Consider the following 25597-nt stretch of genomic DNA (forward strand, 5'->3'; position numbering starts at 1 on the left):
ACACCAATGCCCATAGATGGGAATGCCATCAAGGGGCCATATGCCCCTGCATATGAAAATGGTCAGCAATGCTAGATCACTTATTTAGGAGCAGCTCTTTGGATAAACCCACCTTTGGGCAGTATAAGAGCTGGATGCTGTAAAATGTCCTTGCTCAACCAAAGGGTGGGCCCTAACCATAGAGTTGTGGCTGTTCCTGAAACAAGGAACATGTTCAGGATGTGTTTCAGCTCCTGCTAATTGCACACTAGCAAGTCTCTTGTGTGTCTAACCTAGCCAGAAATTGGTGTAAGCTTGCCAGGCAACCAGAATTAAATGGTCCTGTGGGCACACCTCATCAATGTTGTTCATGGAGCCTTTTGTGAGCTACTCACTCACTCTTTTTTTCTATGAAAGTCAGTTCTAAGGTTCCTGTTGGCAGGAATTTTGCTTGAAAGTACATTTCAGCGTTTCTTTCTGGAGATTTGGAAGAAGTAGCTGTGTTAGTCTGTGCTAGCATTCCGGGCAAAAACAAAACAAAAAATTAAAAAAATTAAGAAGGCAGTGTGAGTTTTCATGGACAAGTCCATTTCCTCAGACATCAGTCTTATGTCTGAGGAAGTGGACTTGTCCACAAAAGCTCACATTAAAATACAGCAGTTAGTCTTTAAGGTGCCAACATTTTTGCCTTCTTTAATATTCTCTTTTTCTTTTTTTCTTCTGGAGAGGAGCAGGAAGGCACTTTGATCAGCCTTTCCCAACCTTGGGTGATCAAATATTGGGAGTTATCCCCAAGTTGTAGATATGGTGGGAGTTGTAGTTAACAGTAACCAGGAATCCAAGCTTGAGAAAGTCTGCCTTCTACTGCAAATTACACATGGCACATGGGGAAAAATTCATTCTAGTTCTTGCAGGAGCATTCATTAATTTACGACACTCTATTCTACAAACTTTGAAACAGACAGTCCAGTGGTGTCTACTGTATTTAATGTACTGCCAGATCAAAGAAATTAAAGAAATCAAACAAAATAGTGTCAGGGATCCCACCTTGTAATCTTTCCCATATCAAGAACTTTCAGTATAGATTATAAAGGAAATTCGTATTTTCCAAAACAAATATATTTGAATCTTTAAGCATTTCAGCAAATCATGTCAGACTCCCCCCTCCCCGCCCTTTTGGTTCTTTGTATTTTCCCTTTGGAATTCCATAATCTCACAGTGCTCAGTACATCTCAGGACAGTTTTATTTGTCTGCAAGTGCTGAAGAGGTTTTCACTGTTTGGTAATCCAGCATTGAGCAGAGTTGGGACAAAGCAAGGGTTATATTTATTTTGGTTGATTTTCATAAGAAATTTCTCCAGTTAGAGGTTAACATTTGCAGTACTAACCAAGGAATTTTGGAGAAGATCCTTGGCGCTGAATCTGGAAAGAGGTGACCATGATCTGAGAGTCCCTTTCTTCTTCTTCTTCTTCTTCTTCTTCTTCTTCTTCTTCTTCTTCTTCTTCTTCTTCTTCTTCTTCTTCTTCTTCTTCTTCTTCTTCTTCTTCTTCTTCTTCTTCTTCTTCTTCTTCTTCTTCTTCTTCTTCTTCTTCTTCTTCTTCTTCTCCCTCTCAATACCAATACCTCCTAGTATCTGATGCAGTCTTTTCTGCTTTGCGTTCCAAAGCTGGGTTCCAATGTGTAATTAAGAAGGCTGAAATTTAACAATATCCCCTTAACATGTTGTGGGGACTGATTTTCAGAACACAGAACGCTGTGTGGTTGATGTTTCTAGTCTTGGTAGAGGAATTAAGAAATGGTGGATGAGATTTTTGGAGGACAGTCCTCTGTTTGAAGAGCTGACCAGTCCAAGTCCAGTTTAAACATGAAGGGCTAGAAAAAAGATTATCAGGGAATCTGAAGTTGGCCATCAGGTTTTTGTTTGTTTGTTTTGCACCTACATAGTAGATTCAACAGGCAAACAGGCCATTTCATTCTGAAACACAGTGTGTTGTTGGTCCAGTGTAATGTGGATTTGAATGTCATGGAGAATAAGTAGAAGTTGTCATTTCTGATATACAGAAGCATAAGTGGCCTTCAGGGTCCATGTCCAAGATGCTCAGATGCATTGCCCACATATTGTTGCCTTTGCCCACTCATTCATTAAGTAATCATATCCTTTATTTTCTTCTCTGGTTTCAGTTCACCCTCATCACTATGGGTCCTTCCCGAAGGATGTACCTGATCCTTAGCTGTTTCTTGACAGGTAATGCTCAACTTCACTAGAAAATGTTTGCCAAGTTCAGCTGTCCCCAGCAGAGTGAAGTCCGTTTCATCCTGAGTATGGTTAAGGCAAAGTGACATAAGCAAATTTGCTCTTGCTGAAACACTACAGAAATTCATTACATACCAGTTCCTGTAGGTCTGTAAGTGTGAGTGCCTGAAGGATCCCATTTAATTTAATTTTGAGACTATGTTTACTTCCCCATCAAGGGCAGAACACTTCCTTGTAATGAGCAAAGTTCAAGGATGTCAAATTGAAGTTGATGAAAGAGGTATTCGTGTACAGAAATAAGCAATCCAGTGACATAATATGATGCACTGTAAACCAGTGGTTCTTAACCTTTGTTACTCGGATGCTTTTGAACTGCAACTCCCAGAAACCCTAGTCAGGACAGCTGGTGGTGAAGGCTTCTGGGAGTTGCAGTCCAAAACTCCTGAGTAACCCAAAGCATGAATACTTTTTTTTGAAAAACATTCCTGTATTTATAAAGGCATATAAATGGTACAATCATGCCACTTTTTAATATATATCAAAAATGAAAACCATATTTGAGAAATCTCTTTAACATAGTTGTTATGGTCTTCAGCTAGATTTCTCATTACCTCTGCTTACTGGCCAGAATCCAGACTTGATGTAAAACAGCAAATGACTACACTGATGTCTTCAATTGTGGCAATTCACGATTGAGGTTGACACCGATTGCATTGTGCTGGAGTAAATGCGTAATAGGGTTTAGGGCATTCTCTCCCAATGGAAGGTGCCTGTAAAGCGCATTTGGACATGATTCATCACAGACAGACCAATAAGTACTCCACAGAAATGGCCACTGTTAAAAATGTCCATCCAGGTAACATGTTATCCATCCCTTTTGCAGGCCCATGGCTGTCCACTTGCCAGTCTCTGTTTCCTGCTATTCTTCCAAACAAAGATGAGATGGTTGTGCAGCTGAATTCCCCCTTCACTCTGAAATGTTCTGGGGACAGTGAAGTCAATTGGCAATACCCAATACCTGAAGGCAACGATACTGTAGACATCAGGAATGAAGAGAACAACAGTGGCCTTTTTGTGACTGTGCTTGAAGTGAAAAACGCGTCAGCTTCTCACACTGGATTGTATACTTGCTACTACAATCATTCTCAAGAAGAAGATGGTGAGGTTGAGGGGAAGGATATCTACATTTATGTGCCAGGTGAGTAGATTAATTTCATAATTTCTATAGCTGGCCATTAAGGTGGCGGTTGGACAGAGAAATGATGGAGAAGCCCAGCATAAAGCTTAGTGTTCTTTTGGCAAAGGAAAATGCAGTTTGAAGAAGTGTGGGTGGAATACAAAGCTTCTGTTACTGATGTGGGGAGGGGTCATTTCTCTCTATAGCTCCTGTTTGCAACCAAATTATGGGATCGGGAGCCTTCTTACCTCCATGCTATTTGTGTACCGCTTCTCTGAACTGTTAGAAAAGAGCCTTGCAGCACTGTGGGAGTCTCAAGGATTACCTGTGACTCACGAAGGTGCCAGAGGGAATGCGTTCCCACAGAGGAACTTGGGTTAGAAGGCTTCCAGTCCCATAATTTGCCTTTGGGATCCATGAATTCTTTAATTTCAAACATCTAATCCCTAGCTATCATTTCAAATAATATATTGCCACGTTGATTTTAGTTTTGGTTTCATCGTGGCTTTCATTTTTACTTGGTTCTGTCTCCAGAGGCCTATATTTTTGGCGTAATCCAGCCAAATGGCATACAATTTATCAGTGTTCTGCTGTTCTCATCCAGCATCTTACTATATGAAGTTTTTATAGATTGGTCCAAGGGGAGTCATTTTAAAGGCAATGCAAAAACACACACATTCTATAAGGTCCCAACTGGTTTAAATGGAAAATCCAACTGTTTTTCTTCTCCACTGAAATACTGTGTTTTCCAATCAAATATCATTGGACGGACCTTGCAGATAATGCATAAACGTTTCTTTGCACTGAAGCTAGTATGAAATTAATGTGGCTTTATATCAGTTTCTGAAAATTATGTAAAACCTAAAGAACCATATAAGTGGGAAATTTACAGCATCTGTGATTATGAGAAACAAGGCAAGGGTCACTATTGACTAATTTGAGAGAGATGCCAAAGGCTCAGTCCTGTTAAGGGGAGAGCATTGGTCTTCATAAAATTATAAGGTCAATTCTATGGTTGTAAGGAAAAATTATATCTGTGACTACAACTCCCAGAATCCCCCAGCTAACATAGTGCTGTCTGGGAGTTGTAGTCCACAAAATTAACCTGTTTCAGCATCATAAATTCATACTGTAGTCCATATCACAATTAATGTGCTAATTATACCTTGCATTATTACCTGCACAATGTAATTTTCCTGCTTATCCAAGGTAAATTTTACCCCTTGCTTGAAATTTCAGAACAAGGTTAGAACCATAAACAAGTTGCCAGAGTTGCAGGGCTTGTATTGTTTATTTTCATTCATAATGAAAATGTCTCTTTTCATCATAAACAATACAAAGTTTTAAGGAAGCCATAATTTTCTTTGTATAAATTGTGAAACCACAGGTGGAAGCCATTCTCTTTATTAAAAACAGAAAGCTCTTAAAATCCATATACTGGTTGAGTTCCAAAGCAAAAAGAGATTTGGGTGTAACAAGACCCTCCCTTATTTGAGGTATAGGTGAATGTACTGAGTTCATGGAATGCAAGTTTATACGCTGCTGTGTTTGAGTGATTGCTGCAAGGTCTCATAGTACGCATTACAAGTTCTTCATTGACTGAGATCTGACTCTCATGCATCCATTCTTCTTCTCCAACTGACTTTGGGGAGGTGACAGAATACATAGAATCTTTCCTATAGAAATTCCTTTGGTTTGAAGAACCTATATACTTTAACTTACATTAAAACTGGATTTATAACTATGAAACTTTATTTCCACTTCCCTGGGTGGTTCACAATATACAATAACTCCCCCAAAAAACAATAAATACAATAAAAACCCCTGTCACTATCTAAACCTATAAATCTACCTTTAAGTAGAATTAAACAAATCAAAACACATTTTGAATTTGTATAATCAAAAGAATCAAAGAAATGATGCTTGTGAATTGTGGTGCTGGAGGAGGATCTTGAGAGTTCCCTGGACTGTAAAGAGAACAAACCTATCCATTCTGAAGGAAATCAATCCCGAGTGCTCACTGAAAGGACAGATCCTGAAGCTGAGGCTCCAATACTTTGGCCATCTCATGAGAAGAGAAGCCTCCCTGGAAAAGACCTTGATGTTGGGAAAGTGTGAAGGCAAGAGGAGAAGGGGACGACAGAGGATGAGATGGTTGGACAGTGTCATCGAAACTACCAACATGAAGTTGACCCAACTCCGGGAGGCAGTGGAAGACAGGAGGGCCTGGCATGCTCTGATCCACGGGGTCACGAAGAGTCGGACACGACTAAATGACTAAACAACAACAACAAAAACACCTTTAAACATCTCTGGTCAATCGTTTGGCACTAGTAGATGGCAGCTTTATATCATTCTGTCTTGATTAGTTCCTTAAAAACTGAGAAATATGGCGCCTGGTGAACCTCTGTAGAAAGCTTATTGCAGAGGGAAGGGGCCGCAACTGAGAAAGCGCCGTTCCTGGAGGTAGCTTTTTTTGGCCTCCTTGGTGTTACAGTTTTTTTGACATCAAGGATGCTAGGAGCAGATGGGATAGGTAGTTATTTTGTGGGAGAGATGTTCTGCCAAGTATTGAGGTTCTAAACCCTTAATGGCTTTATTGGTCATGACCAGTGCCTTGAATAGGGCATGGAAACCAACATGAGCCAGTGAACGTGTGCCAAGACTGGGGATATGTCTTCACATCCATTGGTACGGTACCTGTAATCAGGCTGGCAGCCATATTGTGGACCTGCTGAAGTTTCAGTACTAACTTCAAGGGCAGTCCTACATAGACAGCGTTGTAGTAGTGTTTTACTATTGTATTTTACTACAAAGCTTTGAAATGCTGTAGGTTGTGGTCTCTTTCTATTTAGATCAAAGGATGTTTTCATTTGCTTTTTAATAACACTATAGGTAGATACCCTCTACAGCAAAAAATAAAAATAAAATATATTTATCTGCAGGTCTGGCCCAAGACATTTTTTTCTGCCTGAAGCAGAATAAGATACTACACCTGTGCGTTCCTCCCCTTACCCATCAAATTGTATAGTAGTTCCCAAAACTGGCCAGGCTTTTCTGACATCTGAGTCAATCAATCAGTCAATCAATCAGTCAACTAATTAATCAACCAATCAATCAACCAATTAATCCCACAAGTGTTTTCCCAGGAGAGAAAAATACTGAAACTATAATTTAAATTATTTCCTTACCTTTGATGACACACTAAATCTAGATGCCTCCCACTGCCTATTGGTAGGGTCAGCCCAGATTCTATGATCCCAGGAAAATAGGATTCCTGCACCTGTACAAATTATTTACATCGAGGAAAATGTGAATCATTTGTCTCATTTGGCATATGCAGTTGCACAGGATTTTGCTATTTGCTTAACTTGTTTTCTTTTTGAGAGTAAGCAGCAGGCAACTGAAAAATGGCTGTAGCGAGCCAAAAGTTTTTAAGCGAGGAATTTAGGGTCAGATTTCCAAGGTGTGTCAACGGGTGGGTGACATTCTTTTTCATTTCTAGATTTGGGATGGAGAGGTGATGAGGAATGAGAGGGTAACCGTGCTGACACTCATTGGTCTTCTTGGGAGTAGTCTGCCATCATTTTCATTTCCAAAAGGGCTCTGGTAGGAGTACCGCATGATGGCATGTTGATGTTTTAGGCGACAGCTTGTACAGTCCATCAGAATCCAAGAAAGGACCAAAGGATCTGATTCTCAAAAGCAGCTGGGAATTCCTGCCCCTCATGGGTTTAGCTTTCAAGCGCAAATTGGCTAAAAGGTCTCCCCAGTATTTGGGGATGATGGGACTAGATACATTTGCTCAGCCTCTATACAGGGCAATAAGGTTCTGCCTTTTGTTCTGGCCATTGGAAGCAAATTCAACAACCCTTCTACCTCTAGAGGCATTTCCCATATATTTTCAAGTGTGTAGTAACAACAACAACAAGAACAATAATAATGAGGAGGAGGAGGAGGAAATATTAGTAACATTACATATACTATGTCAACATTTAACGGAGACTTAGGTTTTTGGTTAAAACTTGTATCTGTCATATGACACCAGTCAATATCTTTATAATTTTGATTGTGCTCAGTCTTTTTGAAGAATAATAATAATAAAACAGACTAGCCACAAGATGCCTGAACAGCCAAATGGCTGGTCATTTTGACTCTTGAACTAGGTAGAGTTAATCTGATTCTCAAAAGGTGCCGTTACAACTTTGGTGTCCCTTACAACTACCCTTGCCCTTCTGTTCTGGTTGACATGAATGTTGTTGTTGTTTAGTCGTTAACTCGTGTCCGACTCTTCGTGATCCCATGGACGAGAGCACGTCAGGCCCTCCTGTCTTCCACTGTCTGACATGAATATTAGTATGCAAATACTAAGCAAGTTTCTAGCCCTTAGGATTGCAAATGTGCTTAATTTTTCTTTTACAGTATGCAAATAATAAAGCAGTTTGTGGCTCCGATACTGTAAAAGAAGAAAAATTAAGCACATTTGCAATCCTAAGGGCTAGAAACATGTTTTTGTAAACAAACAAACAAACAAATAATCATTGAGATTATTGCAAATTGGGTTCCAGTGAGCCTGTATCACATTCTATGCTATAACAGTTTTTGTTTCTCTGTAGTTGATGGCTACACACAATTTTCTCTGCAGTCTGGGATGAAAAACATAAACTGTTATTGAGTTTGGATATTTTTAGAAGAGAACACTTTTGAAAAAAAATCCCTCCCTGACTTAAAGGATGGGTTCCTCTTTCCTGCATTGCCCTTGTCCAAATGTTCACATTTTTACCCTCTTAAAATGCCACACCTACTGTTTTCTACTCCAGGAAAGGCCACAGTCCAGAAATTGATTCCAGATGTTGAGACTCTTCTGTACTACAGATGGAGAGTAGCCATTCATAATGGGCATGGTTAAGATGGCATCAGTTTTCTGGAACAGAAAACATATCTGGCACATCACTGGATTTTTTTCTTATAAGAATGACTTATTTATTGGAACTATCTTCTGAATTTCAAAAATTGTGCTTCTTTATGGGAGCATCTGCTGGACAGTAGAACAAATTACTTCACAGGGTTCCAGGCCTTCTTTTCCTTGGAGGTTTTCAAAATGAAGATTGGATGGTCATCTGTCAGTACTGCATAACTTTGCCTTTCCTACATTGGCACAGGTGGTGGATAACCCTTAGGATCCCTTCAAAGCCCTGTTATGATGTTATTCAACCTTGAGCTGTGAATAAACTTAGAGGAGGATGCTTAGTCCTGACTCCTCTTGTCATCATCTTCTATTCAGTTCCAAGGCTGAATCTTAACAAACTATTGCTTGTATGTAACCCCCCCCCCCCACACACACACAAGCAAAAATCCTGGAAAATCTGGGTTCTTGCTCATGTGCAGAGCTTATATGTGAGCAGGGGTGTCTCCCTTTCAGCTTGACTGCTAAAACTGGACTGGGCTGGGTGCTTCCCTTGAGGCCCATGCTTAGAATCAGCAGAGCCAAAAATAAGGATGTGGCATAGGCCAATGGTCCCCAACCTTGGGCCTCCAGATATTCTTGGACTACAACTCCCAGAAGCCTTCACCACCACCTCTGCTGGCCAGGATTTCTGGGAGTTGAAGTCCAAGAACATCTGGAGGCCCAAGGTTGGAGACCACTGGCATAGGCAGCCCTTACCTTGTGCATACACTACTGGGGTCCAGGAGAAATAAATAAAACAAAACAGGTGTCTGCTATCCCAAACATACCATACCATTAGAAAACGGGGAATTTCATAAACCCACCACACTTAGAGCAGGGTGGCTGCTTCTGTCACTCTCCACCGTCAATTTCTACAGGTGGAAAACGGCAAGTCTGTATGAAAGATGTTTGTGCTTGCATATAGGCTTGCAAGCAATTCATGTCATTTGCAGAGCCTGCACTCCAGCAGGAATGTTTCATTTGCAGAGTAGTCCGTTTCCATGTGTGGAAAGGATCAACAGCAGGGGAGGGACTAGCTGCTCCCCTTTAACCACTGGGTAAGTAATAACTAAACAGGGTTCAGAAATTCGAACTGATCTACAAATGGTGGGTTTTGAACTTTATGCAGTACGCCTGTGGTTCCATAGTACTTGCTCCTAGAATCCTTCAGTTCTTTTTGGAGAGCAGCGAAGTGTGTAAGAGAGTGTGTGTGTTGTGTATGAGTAAAATGAAGGGCACCCGTTTATATTCCTGCCTCAGGTGCAAAATCAGCTAGTATCAGGTCTGAGAAGCAGCAGTTATAAACGTGACTATGACTTAACTCTATATTTCTATGATTCCATCATTCAGTTCTTAAAAAAACCAAAAAACCTCAATTTTCTGAATGTCTGGGATATTGTGCTTCTGTTTCCACAATTCCTAATGCCAGGAAAAGGCCCAATATAGCTGTACAATATCATTCCCACATCACCAGCAGGAAAACAAAATGCCAAACTTTATACAGCAAAAGGCAACCTGAATGTTGACAACACCCATATCAGCAGTCAAGATGGTTTACAGGATACCCCTCTTCTCATTACATTCAAGGCACTTTGATACCTAGACAACTTGTTGAAAAACAACCTTGACAAATGCTTTCTGTTTGGGTGAGAAATGGTTAACTCATTGAAAAAGGAGTTAGGTTCCGGGATTTCCCCCTGCTTAATGTATCTTTGTGAATGGTTGTAAAAAAGTTCTGAGTAATCCAGTGTTGGAGCTGGTTTTCCCTTTGAAAACATATGTGAGGAGATTGTTTGATCTCAGAAACCGTGAGAGATTGTTTGCTGAAGATACATGGCACAATATCTCTGTCACTCCCTTAATTTCTTTAAAGCAAAGCTTTTTTTAACTCTTTAAAGAAAACCAATCTTTTCAGTTTATTTCTGTGCTCTTTCTTTCTAAATATTTTCCTCCCCTGCATTCAAAGGTATAGAATGTTTAATTTCACAAAACTCCTGCCAGCTAACCTGTACCACACGTGCTCAGTCTTATAACAAATTAACTGTTTTTCCCTTTTGAAAGGCCTCTTTTGAGCATCAGTATTTCAAACCCTGTAGCCTGGATTCTTTCCAAATTAAAACAAAGTGGGTGGGTCCAACCAGTCTCTTTCAAGATAAGCAAGACTGGTCTTTTTAATTTATGTGATCTGTTTTAAATATAGGGACATTTCAGGCCATTTATTTCAGAATGGGGGAAGCAGTTTTACATATTTTTTTTTGCAAAATCAGAACTTGAAAACCTTTTGTCCAAATGTTCCCAAGTTTTGCACAGAGCAAGAACAATCTGTCTGCTACAACTGTGCCAAATTTGGTGTTGATCCTAGTTTAAAAGTTATAATATTTTGCTTGGTCTCCCCCTATTGTTAGAATTGCCTTATAGAATGTTGATTTGCTCTGCCAGAAGCAGAGTAAATAGAAGGAAGATGGGTCAAATATATTTTGCTGCTTGTGGCAAAGGAGAAGATGAGCCCTACCAACATTCATTCTTCCTAGAGAATGGCAGCTGAATCTATGCACTGGGGATAGGACGGGATTCCCCTATGGACCTGAGGGCATCAGGTCAGTGTACACAGATGTGTTCTCTAAAACAAGGGGATGACTGGGGCCTGCCAGTGCTGCCCCCTCCAGACCAATTAGCATTTGAGATCACAGCCTTATGCTGCCTAGTGAGAGGGCTATTTATGAAAGAACATTTATTTTAAAAATCCCACATGTTAAAACAAAAGCTTTGTATAGTTTTATCATTTCCTGAGATCTTGATTATTGGTCAGTTGTGTATGACAAGATCCAAGATAGCTGCAATTCAAGAAAGAGGAGGTCTTAGATCCTTCTACCATAGGATCTTTTGTATGGTGCTTGATCCTAGATTTTCTTTGAGAGAAGCTGTGTGACAAAGACCTAGAGGGAAATTAGTTGCACCCAGGAGAACACAATAAGGATCTTGCGTGCAGAGCCGGCCCTACCATTAGCAGAGTGGGATGAATGTATCAGGGAGCTGTTTCTGCATGTTATTAAATGGTAGCAAATTTTCATGTGATGTGTTGTCGTCCTCCTCCTCCTCCTCGTCGTTGTTATTGTTATTGCATATTTTTTGCAGGGAAAGAGAGGAATTGCACAATTTTCTGCCTAGTATGCCAAAATAGCTTGATCAGTATTGGGCATTGGGGATGGTACAGGATTCCCCAATAGACCTGTGGGCATCAGGTCAGTGTACACAGTTGTGTATGTCCTGTCTTGGGGACAAGCATGCTGTTTGCTGCTGCACCTCATTAAAATATCTTGGGCTGGTCCTGCTTGCATAACTGTGTTCAATTAATGTCCCTTTGCCTTTGTGAGGGCAAAGGAACATGGTAATGGAGTTCGGTGGGAAGTGTTCTGCACTTTTCTATCTGCACGGTGCACACCCAAAGTGCTCAGCTGAAGTTGAGGATATTAAAGTGACTGCTTAATTCTCTGACTCTGTTGATGGATCACAATGTCTTATTCTTAACAGATCCAGCTGTCCCCTTTGTTCCTACGTCTCCAGAAGATGTATTCATTGTCATTACTGAGGAAGATGAATCCACCACCATCCCTTGTCGCACAAGTGACCCTAACGCTCAAGTAACTTTAACAAACAGTGAAGGAAAAGTTGTGTATGCCTTTTACGACAACAGGCAGGGTTTTACCGGAAACTTCTCTGCAGGCTCCTACATGTGCAAGACCATAGTGAAGGCAGTGGAGTTCCTGTCTGGAGAATTTTTTGTCTATGTATACAAAGGTACTTCTTTAGTAGCATTGTGAAGGACAAGCAATGAACATGAGTTTCTTCTCAGGCTCTGAAGGGTATAATTGCTTACGTTTCAAAGCCAGCGTAGCAGCCGAGACTGGGAAAAGCTCTTTTAGCACAGGCACCTTTCAACAAATATGTGGGACACAGATAAATATCCACAACAAGCATGTGGAACATAGAAAAATATCCATATTGCCACATATGTGATGCCTTGCTTGGACAGTTGCATTACATATTTGACAAAGTGTCAACTGTATTTAACATGCTGTGAAGTTCAGGTATTGAAGAGGTGAGACACCACAAAATCAGCAAGGATAAATAGAACAACTTTTTAAAAAGCAAAATCAATGTTGGATGTCCTTTGCCATATAGAATGCTTGAATCCTGTCAGATAATATGAAAACCCCTGTGGCATACCTTGATAAATGTATTTAAGTGTCAAGAGTGGAAGTTCCTTCCAAAGGAATAGAGAATTCCTGCCCCTCAATAATCAGTGTAATTTCTGTATAATATTTCTGAAATATGTTAATTCTCTTTTGCTTCTTCTAGCTACTTCACATCTTCAAGTTGAGATTGAGTCCCCCAAGACTGTGTATAAAACAGGAGAAACAGTTGTTGTATCTTGTGTGGTCTTGGATAACGAAGTTGTGAATTTACAGTGGAATTATCCAGGGAAAGTGGTAAATAACCCCCTTTGTTGTTGAATAAATGACCAGATTGTGGGTGAGGTTTTAGTTGTTGTTTCAAAGAAAGATGGGAACTAAGATGAGGAGAAACCAAGTTCTTGTTCTGTTTTGCAAAGTTTAATGAGTACACAGATCTTCACAAGATGTTATGAGGAGATGAATAACATATGAGGTTGACAGGAAGTGGGATATGGTTATAAAGTAGTAACACGCACATACACACTTTTGAACCTGGAAAACTTACTGGAACAAAAAGAGTATTCATAAAGTTGCCCATATGTTATACTTTCATTGAATAGAAAATGTGTCTTGTTAATAATTATGTCATCATAATAGGAAGGCCTGATTCTTCTTTTCACCAGAATACTTACTGTATGTTAGCTTAGAGGTAATGTGGTACATTTGTTTGAGGTGAAGGACTAGAACTTGTGGTTCAACTCCTCACATAGTCACACCCTAGGCAGTCTCACGCAGGCAGAATTATAAAGATTTTTTTTGTAAAAAAAATTAAGGAGCAATTCCAAGCAATCTTTTTCAGGAAGACAGCATAAATCATCATCATGGGTTGGATGCGGTCACACACAGGGGACAACAGCTCACAACAAAATAATCTAAAGTATTGAATAGAAAAATATAGTCCAGATAAAAATATTGAGAAAGCCTCTTTCAGAATGGCTAAATAGCAATGCTAATATTACCTTGCTCTTCTGAATACTTGTTAAGATTTAAAACAATGTATGACTAATTTCCACAAATTAAGACAGGAGATGATTTAATGAGCCAAGAAGACGCACTGCTTTTGAAAAGTTCTTAGCCTGATCAGTGTAGAGTTTCATCCAAGGATCTTTTAGATGCAAGATGAATAAGGACACTAGATTGTGTTCTGCAGCTAATGACACTTTTTGTTCGCACCCAAATGCAGAAGAACAAAGGTATCATCTCACTGGAGGACATCAAAATTCCAACTCAGAAACTGGTCTACAACTTGACCATCCCAGATGCTTCAGTGAAGGACTCTGGAGATTATGAGTGTACTGCTCGACACGTGACCAAAGACTATAAGAAAACAAAAAGAGTAATCATCACAGTCCATGGTAAAGTGCCTTTCTAGTTTCCACACTGTTCCAGGCTGAGCATGCCAACTGTCTGTCATTGAGAGATACTTATGGACACCTTTGTCCTCTCACAGATAAAGGGTTCATTTATTTGGAACCCCATTTTAATTCCATGGAAGCAGTCAACCTACATGAAGTTAAAAACTTTGCAGTTGATGTGCATGCATATCCAGAGCCAAGAATCTTTTGGCTGAAGGACAATGTCACTCTGATGGAGAATCTCACAGAGATTGTCACTAGCTCTAAGCAGATCCAGGAGACGAGGTAAGGAAATGTTTGTCAAGGTTATCTCTTGATGTTTTTACCAGCTCAATAAATTCTCCAGTTGCAAACTATTGTTCTAAAAGTGTTTCACGCCCGCCTTTGATAAACTTTCAACTCTTTCCATATCATTTTTTTAAAATCTAGACTGATTCTTCAGTCTCCTATTCCTTTCATTTTAATTTCCTTTATCTTGAATAATTTCATACTTTTTAATTTTCTCATGTCTTTAATACCATTTATCAGCATATACCTTTAACTGAACTGAACTACTTGGTAGTGCTCTTAGTTGTTTGGTACTACTCTTCTATATTAGCAAACATCCCAGCAAAAATCAGATTCCCATTTTGTCTTTATTAAATATTGAACTATCTTTAATTCCAAAGCTATCAAAAATGCTTTTTTCCTTGCAACCTGAATTTTCTCTTCTGGCCTTCACTGTTTCTTCACCTCAGTCTCCTGATACCTTTTTCGCTGTAGCAATGAAAAGGTTGATTCTGCATCTCAACAAAACACCCATTAAAAAAACACCCTGATCACAGGAAACAACTAATCTCCTGAAAAGAACAAAAGCCTGATTCCACAGCTACAAATACAGCACTCAACAATCCCACACACTAAACCAGAACACAGATCACAGAATACAGAATACTGCACCAGAACACAGAGTTCTTACTCCTGTCCTCTGAAGATGCCAGGCACAGAAAATGGCAAAATGTTAGGAAGAAAAGCCTCCAGAACTTGGCCAAACAGCCCGAAAAACCCACAAACACCATTGGATCCCACCCATGAAAGCCTCCGAGAATACATTAATTTAAATTTCATTGGAAGGAATGGGATTAGAGTATTTACGTTTCATTGATTCTAGTTGGTATTAAGTGTGTTGAGGTATCAACCCAAGCATAATAATCTATACGTCATTTCCTATAAATAGGATTTACTTCCTTATTAATGTATTTTTAATCAGGAAGAAGAGTTGCTTCAACATTGTAGCATTTCTTTAGAGTCAGTCAGTCTTGGTTTCCAGTAAAGCTATCCTTACTGCTTACAATCATAATTTTGCAAAAATTACAACCGTGTACTTTTGTTTCTGTATAGGTATCAGAGTATATTTAAATTAATTCGTGCCAAGGAAGAAGATACTGGATACTATACTCTTGTAGCACAGAATGAAGATGAGATCCAAAGATATACTTTCTCTTTGCTCATACAAGGTAAATCTGTGATATGGCTAAAATCAGTATCAAATGACAGTGGTGAGATGAAAGGGGAAGTGACATTTTGGAGACCGATATCAATTTATTATATCAAGATGAATAGACCAGCAAGCAAATATGAATTTCTGAGGGACCACAGACAGAAAGTTTAAAAAAATGTTTACATTTAGACTATAGAGATTTAAGTTCAAATCCCTGTTCAGCTGTGTAGGCCACTAGGTAGGCCTAGTGATCGCTCCATTTGTCTCACATTGTGTGAATGAAATCGAGACAAATCATATATGTGTTATGGCTGAGGAGGAATTTGAATCCAGGTCTTTCTTCTCTAAGTGACATTATGATTACACAGCTCAAGTACAACTATTCAGTTTTGTCTACTGCTTGCATAGTGGACCAAGCTGAAATGATTTACAGTCTAAAAGACTCATTCTTCCATGGCTGTAGCCATATCGTTGGCTTTTAAAAATAACAATAAGTACATTAGGTCCTGACCTCTAGAAATAAAGTTTGCTTATCATTAGCAGATTCACAATTTGTATTCTCTCAAGAAATAGCATATGGTGTGAGTGATATGTCTGAAAATCAGAGCCAATAAAATGGCAAATTACCTAGGAACACACTTACTTGCCTGCTATTCTACATGACTTACTTTGGACATTATTTTAGCCCCAGATGCTGACATACTCAAACATCTGTTGTGCCTGGCTGATAGTCAGAAATGGCTCCTTGCACATGGATTTAATCTACAGACAGGAAGGGGTATATTAAAGGGATAACGAATTATAGTGCAAAATGAAAGCAGATAACTTATCTTGGTGACACTGGCATTTTTAAAGAGGAGTTTTGGAAACTGTTTAGAGAGATGTCAGCCCTTCTCTCCTCATTGCTGCTATTATTGTTCTGTTGTATTCCTTGTGCTTGCACATTGCTTTTCCTCTTCACCGCTTACATACAATTCTCAAGCAGTCCTTCACTCAGGTATGTATACGGTAGTTCCGGAAATAAAATGGCCATTTTCTTATTGCTATTTTCAGCAATGTGTAGCTATGTTAGTCTTTTTTTAAAGCATACATCATAAAAATAAAAGCATAAAAGCCACACAACTACTGCAGCAATCGATAATGCAATAGTGCCACCATCCTTTGGGCCCACCTTTGACCTTAACAATTGTAGCTCAGTAGCAGAGCACATGCTTCGTCTACAGAAGGCCCTAAATCCAATCTCTACTAGTGTATATCTATTTAAAAGGAGCAGGTGAGGAGAAAATCTTTGATCAAGGCCATATTATTCATAAGGCTGAAGTTTAGGGGCCCATCACTATTTTTTCCTGTAGTGGGGTTAAAGATTGAAGTGCTGAAGGGGGGGCGAAAATACCTCAAAGCTTATGGGTCCAGCCATGAGTTAATATGGCCCTGCCCAAGACCATGGAAGACCATTGACAGTTAAAGCAGATAGTACTGGGCCAAATGAATAAAGAACTGCCCTGCCAGAAAACCCATCACAGGGGCACTTTAACTGCGATATGGGCTTATTGGGTGAGCCTCAAAGTCATAAACAGCCCAGTTCTCAGTTTTGAATAGGTCTTTGTTATGGATGGGTAAATGCATGATTTGCTTTCTCTAACACCCAGGTTTCTTTCTTTCTTTCTCTCTCTCTCTCTCTTAAAACTCAAGTTCTTTCTGTCAAATCTGTATAGAAATCTGCAAATGTTGTAGGCCTTTATAAAAAGCAAAGCAAAACTCTCAGCCATTTAATAGGCCTGTTGAATCTGCCTGTTATGTAGCTGTTTAAGATGAGGAACCTGTTAAGAAAAAGAAGCAATGCTCTGAGTTTAGGGTTGCCAGATACATGGGTACCAAAAGGAGGACATAGAAAAACAAAAAAGAGGACAGAGGAGGACGTATTGAATGTTTCATTTGAATCTTTCCGGATTAAACCCGCAATCAGTACAATTTTATTACAATAGCTCTCAATAAATGTCTCTTAGTGAACTGAGCAAGAAACAGTCATGTTAAAAAATAAAAATAAATTCAATGGAGGCTTTTTTTTCAAAATATCAAAAAACATTATTTAAACAGCCAATTGTACCCTAACCCACCCTGGCCTGGCTGTAGGATCCCCCAGCCGCTCACACTCTGCACAGGCTCAGAGGCAACCTTGCTAATCTGGATGCCCGAAGAAGGCTCTGGCGCAGGCAGGAGGAAAGCAGCGCCAGGCAAAACCGAATGAGGCAGCCTCTCTTCCCTTGAGGGTCATAAGTTCAAGGCTGGGGAGTGTGAGAGTTGGAGTCCCTGAAAGGGAGTTTGAACACACACAGTCAGGGCACTCGCCTTCCTATCAATGCGCTCGGGTGCTGCTTACTCCTGCCTGGCTCGGTGGGTGGTGCTCTGCTTGCGCTGCCTTTCTGGGCTCCACATGGGCTGGGCCGGCATGGCGGATCGCTGAGCAGCGGTGGCGGTGGCAGGAGGGGTGAGGGCTGCGCTCCAGCACCAGCGGCAGGTAACGGGGCGGGCAGGCGGGGAAAGATGGGGAGGATCCTTCCACCTCTCCCCCTCCCATCCAAAATTGTAACATACAGTAAAATATACAAAAGCCTAACATTTTAAAGATTTTTGTCTTTGCCAGCCGGATGGAGGAGATTAGGCTAAAAAGGAGGACATGTCCTCCTTTCGGCTGATGTCTGGCAACCCTACCTGCGTCCAGCCATACAAATATAGTGGAATACACAGGGATTCAGAGTTATATTATTAAAAACTAAGCACTCCAAACCTTCTGTTTGTAGTCATTTTTGTTTTTGGCCACATTCAAATTATTAAAATTTCAAGTTCTTTCTACTGAATTTGGAAATAAATTGATTTTTTTTTTTTTTTTTTGTAAAAGACAACTAAACAAATTCTTATCCACCTTTTCCTGTAGTTCAGTACTGCTAAGGGAGAATTCTTGCCAGGGCCAGTATCAACGGTGTTATTCCTCTGTGCCTTCTGCACAGTTGCCTAGTCTCCTTGCCCAACTGAACTTTAGAAGGAAAGAAGAAGCTACTTAATGTTGAGTGACATCAGAGAAGACAACAGGTTTCCAACCCTCCAACTCTGTGATATTATTTTGAACTGGAGAAGCTATGGATTGAAGCAGGTGCTGCAATAAGTGATCAGTTAGTTAGGTTAGCTGTGCTTCTTGATCAATTTCATATATTGATCAGGCAGCAAGTTATATTAAAACATCTATAACTTGCTGCCTGATCAATATATGAAATTGATCAAGAAGTATTTATATTATGTGAAGACGACAAGCAATTATTTTAGGAGAGGTGTTCTCTCTTCCAAGTGATGCGAGAAGAATGCCTCACAATGTCTGCTTTAAGACACACTTGTACACCTGCCTCCCCTCCCAAATCTACTCATTTCCAAAAGTGATTAATTGATAAGTTGATTAAAATGCATGAAACTGACTGATTGAGATTCACTAATCAGATTTACTGCTTCACTTGAAATCTCAAGTTTCTTATAAGCATGTCACAAATGCTTTGAATCACAGAGACTGACTGTGTGTCAGTATCGGACACTCAAACTATAATAGCATAAATCTAGATCAGTATAGCCAATGCTGGGAGGAAATAGGAGTTGTAGTACAAAAAAATCTGAAGGGCTTCAGTTATCTATCCCCAATCTAGATGAGCAGGGATTAGCTACTCAAAAGCAAGCTCCACTGAGTTCAATGAGGTTTATTGTAATGTGTGTAGGATTGATAACAGTCAGAGCATCTTGATCAAGGATTTAGTTGATTAACAAGGGCCAGTTCATTCAGTGCAGACAAACTTTTGAGCATTGGGACTTTGAACTAAGAACATAACTTGGCTTCTTTGAAGTCTTATCAAGTACATACTTGGTTGTACTGTACTATTGTAATAGGGAATGAACAATACTTTTATCTTTGATATTTCCTTCTAATGATTAGGGATAACCTTTGTTTATTATATTGTAAGTGGTTTCAGAAAGGTACCTTATTGAGTTTTTTGGAACCATAGAGCTAAAACATGCACGTGTAACTGGTTTACAGGGCTGCCTCCTCTCCCCAGCTTCTTATGCCTCATATCTCAATATGTCCTTGCCAAAATACTCTCACATGCTCCTCATCTGAAGCCAGTGGAATATTAATTGTCAGAAAATATAATCAGGGAACAGCCTAGCCCCGGGGTAAGGGAGCAGCCAAATACGAGTTTGGTGGGATGTTTCCTTCAGGATGCATGCAAAGTGTTGTAGACCAGTGGTTCTTAACCTTTGTTACTCGGATGCTTTTGAACTGCAACTCCCAGAAACCCCAGTCAGGATAGCTGGTGGTGAAGGCTTCTGGGAGTTGCAGTCCAAAACTCCTGAGTAACTCAAGGTTAAGAACCAGTGTTGTAGACCAACAGTACAGGCTTCTGTGTAGATCCAAGTCACGTCAAAGACAATTCACACTTTAGGGCAAGTGTTCATCAAGCTACAGCTCGAAGTCTCATCCTAAGGATATTTAGTCAAAGTGAGGCCCACTGAATTAAATGGATTCCCCCCCCCCCGCTCCCAGTGAATAGACATGTGTTGAGGAAAATAAACAAAGGATTCCAGAAACTCTGGACCTAGAATGAATCTGCTAGGCAGATTTGCTTAATACTTTACTATGCAAGGTCTCTGATGTATTCTTTCTATTTTTTTTCTTTTTTAGTTCCAGCTTTAATTCGAGATCTGCTAGATAATCATCATGGCTCAGCTGGGCAGAGAGTAAGATGTTTGGCAGAAGGGACACCCCTGCCTGATGTCGAGTGGCTGGTTTGCAAGGACATTAAAAAGTAAGAATAGTCCACTCTGGTTGTCTCTCATTAGCATCAGTCCAATAATGTGATTATAAGTTTATACACTTGTAAATCATCATTATCATCATTACTTATAATCACTTGTAAATCCTTTGTAATATACATAGGTTTAAATGTCTGGAGATGCAGAGGTGGGGAGGAACTGAGTTCAGTGAATAAAATGCCTCTTGATTTAATTGAGCTAAACCAGTACCCTGTTGATATAATCCTCTTAGAGGCAAGCAGATGAATATTGTGTGCAAATACATTATGTATATAAATATATAGTGAAACAATAATGAGCTAACAGATTTTTCATAATAAAGATGAAAGGCTCATGGGGGCTTCAAGGACAGGCTTGATATTATTTAGGCAACATGTACCTAAAATTGTTTACTCCATGCACATTTTTCAGCAAAAGATAAATCTTTTGTGTGATTTGTGTTTGCACATCTTCAGATGTAGCAATGACTCCTCATGGACTCTCCTGACAAGCAATGTCTCTGATATTACCATGGAGACTCGCCTGGATGAGAGAAACATGGTTGAAAGCCAAGTGACTTTCCAGAAGGTGGAAGAAACATTGGCTGTCCGATGCATGGCGAGGAATGACCTGGGGACCGTTACACGGGAACTGAAGCTTGTGGCTCCAAGTGAGTCAACTTGTTGCATGATTAGCTCAGTTGGTTGGGATTCCCCCTCCTTAAAAGATATCCAGTCCAATGTGAAACATTCTGTGCAGTGCAAATGCAATATTAACCTTTCAGGAAATATTTAATGCTTTTTTTAAAAAAAATAGCAACAGGTTGTTATAATATATGCTGCTCTTCGATATGTACAGTATTTAGAAAGGTTAGAATGGACATCACTGCTTTTGTACGGAGCCTAAAACATTGACATTCTTTATAAATACTATGAATGTTACCACAACTGAGGTCCCAGAAAGCAATAAATAACGTCCCTTCCTTTCTCTAGTAGGTCTAAATTGTGTCTGCTAGAGTCATGCTATGTCCTTAAGGTGCCATAGGACTCTTTGGTGTTTTTTCTGCTGCAGATTAACACAGCTACCTTTTGGGGAAATGGGATACTGAGAGCATCTTTTCTTCACTTAGATCTATGCCCCTCTATAACTATAGCTGTAGTTCAGCCTACAGGGATTTAAAAACAAAACAAAACACACAGATAAAGTATAGGTATCATATGGGTCTTCAGTACTAAATAGACAGAAAACAGCATAGTAATGAAAATGCCCATGTAGCTATTTGTTCTCCTTTAGGAAGGGGGATCCCAGGCATACCTGTAGTTATCAATGTCTGCCTGCCAGGTTATGATTCAGCTATTTCCATGCCAGCATGGTTTTGAAGATGGATATGAAAAGAAAGCCAAGAGCTTATAAATTTCAGGCTTTCTCAGAGCTCTTCCTCTATCCCCTGATGATACATCCATGCTCCCATTTTTTGTCAGACCATCTCAATCAATTTGCTTTCTTTAGTATATCTGGCATTTTCCCTTTAGCACCAGCAAGCTAGCATAGGGCGAGAACAGGAGACCATGCTCCTATCATTTAGCAGAAGAGAAACTAAATTTACGAGGACACTTCTTACAGCCTGCTACAGGCAACGTTACTTTTTTTTTTCACAATAAGCAAATATCAAACTCCTCTATAACTCCATTTCCTTGTCCCTTTTCCCATCCTTTTCCTCCAAAAAAGCCATGTGGAAATGCATATTGGAAACAAGGGCAATGAAGTCAGATTGAGGTGGACTAATAGATATGTATAGGAGGAAAATGGAACGGATGGGAGGTGGTGGGGAACACATGGCCTGAACTCCAGTTGCTTAAGGTAATAAACTAAATTAGAGTAGACCCATTGGATCAATAGAATTTACAGAAGACTCACCAAATTCTCACTGATTCAAGGGACCTACTCTAGTTGCAACCCTGTGCTAAGCAACAAGATTTCAACCATGGTGTTGATCAGTGGAAATGGTTAGTTGCTCAGAGATTTGGAAAGATCAGGAAGGGACATCTGCTAGAATTGAAACAAAGCATTATATTTTATTAAATATATAAATGGGTAATATGTGCCCTGAAAGAACCCCTGCCTGGTTTTCCTCAGTAACAGCACTTCCTCTAGAACCAATGGGCAAAGACTACAATCCTGTGCAGACAGATGCATTCCGGAGGAGATTTGAATAAAATTGCACTATAAGACCAAGTGCTTAACTCTGTCTGAACCTGGACCCTGTGTTTTTTATTTTTAATGAGGACGAAAGAGATAAAATAGAAGATAGAAACCATATAAGTGAGTTAGACAGACACACACACAATTCTGTGAAGTTTTCCATTTTGGATCAACTGTTTCTTTTTATAGAGATCCACATTCTAGGATTATCCTCTAAATAATATTTCCTTTAATTTCTGAAGGGGGATTTATCCACTATCTGCCTTACATTATTGTTAGTGCTCCTGGAAGCTTACAGTAGAACATGATACAATATATATTTTTAATTAAGTAAATAGGAAATTTCCTGTTTTATTTGAAACACTAGATTGTGTTTACCCACCTTCATTTACTGAAAGTGAAAAAAATCATACCTATTTCCTTTCTCTGACAGCTTTAAGATCTGAACTGACTGTTGCTGCTGCAATCCTAGTGTTGCTAGTGATTGTAATAATTTCGCTGATTGTCCTGGTAATCATATGGAAACAGGTAATTGAGGAACGCACTGCTTTTGTAAAGTCTGCATTTGCTCCCTTTGTAGGGATGCAGTTAATATTCTGTATTCCATTCCTTGTGCTCTGCAGAAACCAAGATATGAAATCAGATGGAGAGTCATTGAGTCCATCAGTCCTGATGGCCATGAATATATCTATGTGGACCCCATGCAGCTGCCCTATGATTCAAGATGGGAATTTCCCAGAGATGGATTAGTGCTGGGTAAGAATCACAACAATGGCTGTTGCTCTGGTGGTGGCTGCTATAGCAGAGGCAGCCCTCTCATTCATTGCATGTGGAGTATCAGTACAGTGGTGCCCCGCATAGCGACGATAATCCGTGCAGCAAAAATTGTCGCTATGCGGATTCGTCGCTATGCGAACTAAAAAAGCCCATAGGAATGCATTAAAACCCGTTTAATGTGTTCCTATGGGCAAAAAACTCACCTTAATGCCAAAATCCTTCATACGGCCACCATTTTCGCTGCCTGGTAAGTGAGGAATCCAGACAAAAACACAGCGGGCGGCCATTTTATTTACCCGGCAGCCATTTTGGAATTGCAGATCAGCTGTTGGAAAATCATCGCTATGCGAAAATCGGTAAGCGAAACAGCTTACCGATCATCGCAAAGCGATATTTGCCCATTAAAAACATTGCAATGCGATCGCAAAAAATCGTCGCTATGCAGATTTGTCATTAAACGGGGCGCCCGTTAAGCGAGGCACCACTGTACTGTTGTAGGTATTCATTATTTAGAAATCATTTAGCAGTAGTTGGGCTGTGTAGTCATGTTAAGAAGAAGAGGCCTCACCTTTTTGGCAATCTCTCCTCAGACCTTGATGGACCAAAATGTTAGTTCCTGCTTGCCAGTTATTGGATCATTGTTCTAAATCTTTGTCCACCCCACCCCCAAAGTTTTGTATTACAGCTCCCATAACTCAGCAACATTTGGCCCACTGTTTAGATTTTTCTTTTCTGAGGAACCAATGTAAGATAGTTGTCCACAAGTCCAAATAGTTTTATCTTATTTAGAGGAGAAGCTCTTTGATAATTATGCAAAATTTATATTTGGGCATCTTTATTAGGACACTCCCAAAATCTTATGAAATGCTACACCTTTATTGGGATCAACTAAAATGGTACAAAGAGTGTGCAAGCTTTTGAGTTCTGCAGAAATCTTCATTGCACCAAATGGTGTAGAAAACAGGCTCAAGAAGATTGGGAAAGAACAACCATACCCAGGCCCAGGGCAGATGGTATGGGCATGATGCCTGCACTTCAGACCAACCCTCAAAATGCAGATTACAGACAGAAGCAAAAAATGACATTATACATAGGTTATGAATAGAGTTGAAAGCATGGTAGTGTTGGAAGGACATGATTTAGGCAGACTTTCATGTTTGAGAAATCAGACTTCAAAGGAAGCTCATGCTTAAATCATGAAAACCAATCGCAAAATAAGGCAACCTAATTTGTACATTAAGTCAGGTGAGCGAAGTTCATGCTGTGCACTCAGATACTTTCAGATTTAAGGAATTCCCTCTTCAAATGACAGATTACCTGCAACATCTCCTTCTGCCTCTCAATCAAATAAATCTATGGTATCAAATTGCACCACGCATTTTGGGACAAGGAAGCAGTGCCTGACCCAGATTTCAGTCTGGAAGGGTGGAGGGAAAGGCCAATTGTAACTCACATCTGGATAATGATCTGGGGATTTCCCTTTTTCTTCTTGTTAACATTTCAAATAAACATAGTTAAATTATAGGTAGGCCCTAGAACTGTCTAACCCTAGAGCCCGCTTCAAATGCTTAGGCCTCAGAAGCTGTAGAGGCTACCCTTCATATGAATTGCCTACAGCCTGCGGAAGCCAGCTGTAGACTCTCATTTGATTCCACACATTCCTGCTGCAAATACCCAGTAAACAAGCCTTTTATCCAAAGGAGTGAACATGGGAAGATTGAACACAGGAAGCAATGACAAATCCCCAACAGGAAGTTCTCCCATTTTGCTGTGCACATATCTAGCAGAGCTGTGGGCAGAAGAGGAGGTATTTCTCATGTTGCACACATACATCCCTATCAATGTGTGGAATGGGTACTGGATGATAATTAAATTGAGTCAGGCCAGTACAGATTTACAAGAGGCTGCATCCTGCCATGTGGTCCACAGATTTTCCATCACAAAAAGGATTTCAGACTTTGTTATAAAGCTCAACATGGTGGTGTGGGGTTGAAATGTTGCTCTAATTCTATCAGGAATTATCAAGAAGCCAGATCAAAGTTTTATTTGGCAAATAAACTGCAAACTTCCTAGTGGCTTACCAATAAAGGTCCTGACAGTGTTTGCATTAAAGTCAATGGAAGCTTTAATGGAAGAATTATTTCATTGTGGTTACTTCTCCAAAGAAAACCTTTGAACTGTCAGATAGGTCCCGAGGAGTTCATTAAAGCCACAGTGCATTTTACTAGGAGAAATGTTGGGGCAGGCTTCTCCTGGGATCCACCCTTAATAGTCACACAGATTGTGAAGGTTGTGTTGCAAAGTTTGACTGATGATATAGGTATTGTAGTTCTTGATTGTGCTGTGGAGATAGGAAATG

General features: G+C 39.9%; 1 protein-coding gene across 5 annotated transcripts in view; it reads left to right on the forward strand.

Annotated features, from left to right (window-relative positions):
• Positions 1 to 25597, forward strand: part of PDGFRA (platelet derived growth factor receptor alpha) — a 66772-nt gene that overhangs the window by 12361 nt on the left and 28814 nt on the right. For all 5 annotated transcript variants that reach the window (XM_073001253.2, XM_078394676.1, XM_073001251.2 and 2 more), the window contains 11 exons: positions 2162 to 2225; positions 3118 to 3432; positions 11891 to 12157; positions 12719 to 12849; positions 13778 to 13949; positions 14045 to 14234; positions 15330 to 15445; positions 20150 to 20273; positions 20736 to 20929; positions 22895 to 22989; positions 23085 to 23217. In XM_073001253.2, the coding sequence (XP_072857354.2) occupies positions 2177 to 2225; positions 3118 to 3432; positions 11891 to 12157; positions 12719 to 12849; positions 13778 to 13949; positions 14045 to 14234; positions 15330 to 15445; positions 20150 to 20273; positions 20736 to 20929; positions 22895 to 22989; positions 23085 to 23217 (1786 nt within the window). In that variant the 5' untranslated portion in view covers positions 2162 to 2176. Of the gene's footprint in view, positions 1 to 2161; positions 2226 to 3117; positions 3433 to 11890; positions 12158 to 12718; positions 12850 to 13777; positions 13950 to 14044; positions 14235 to 15329; positions 15446 to 20149; positions 20274 to 20735; positions 20930 to 22894; positions 22990 to 23084; positions 23218 to 25597 lie in introns of those variants that run through there.

The sequence above is a fragment of the Pogona vitticeps genome, chromosome 5 (genome assembly GCF_051106095.1).
Source record: "Pogona vitticeps strain Pit_001003342236 chromosome 5, PviZW2.1, whole genome shotgun sequence".
In the NCBI taxonomy this organism is placed as follows: Eukaryota; Metazoa; Chordata; class Lepidosauria; order Squamata; family Agamidae; genus Pogona; species Pogona vitticeps.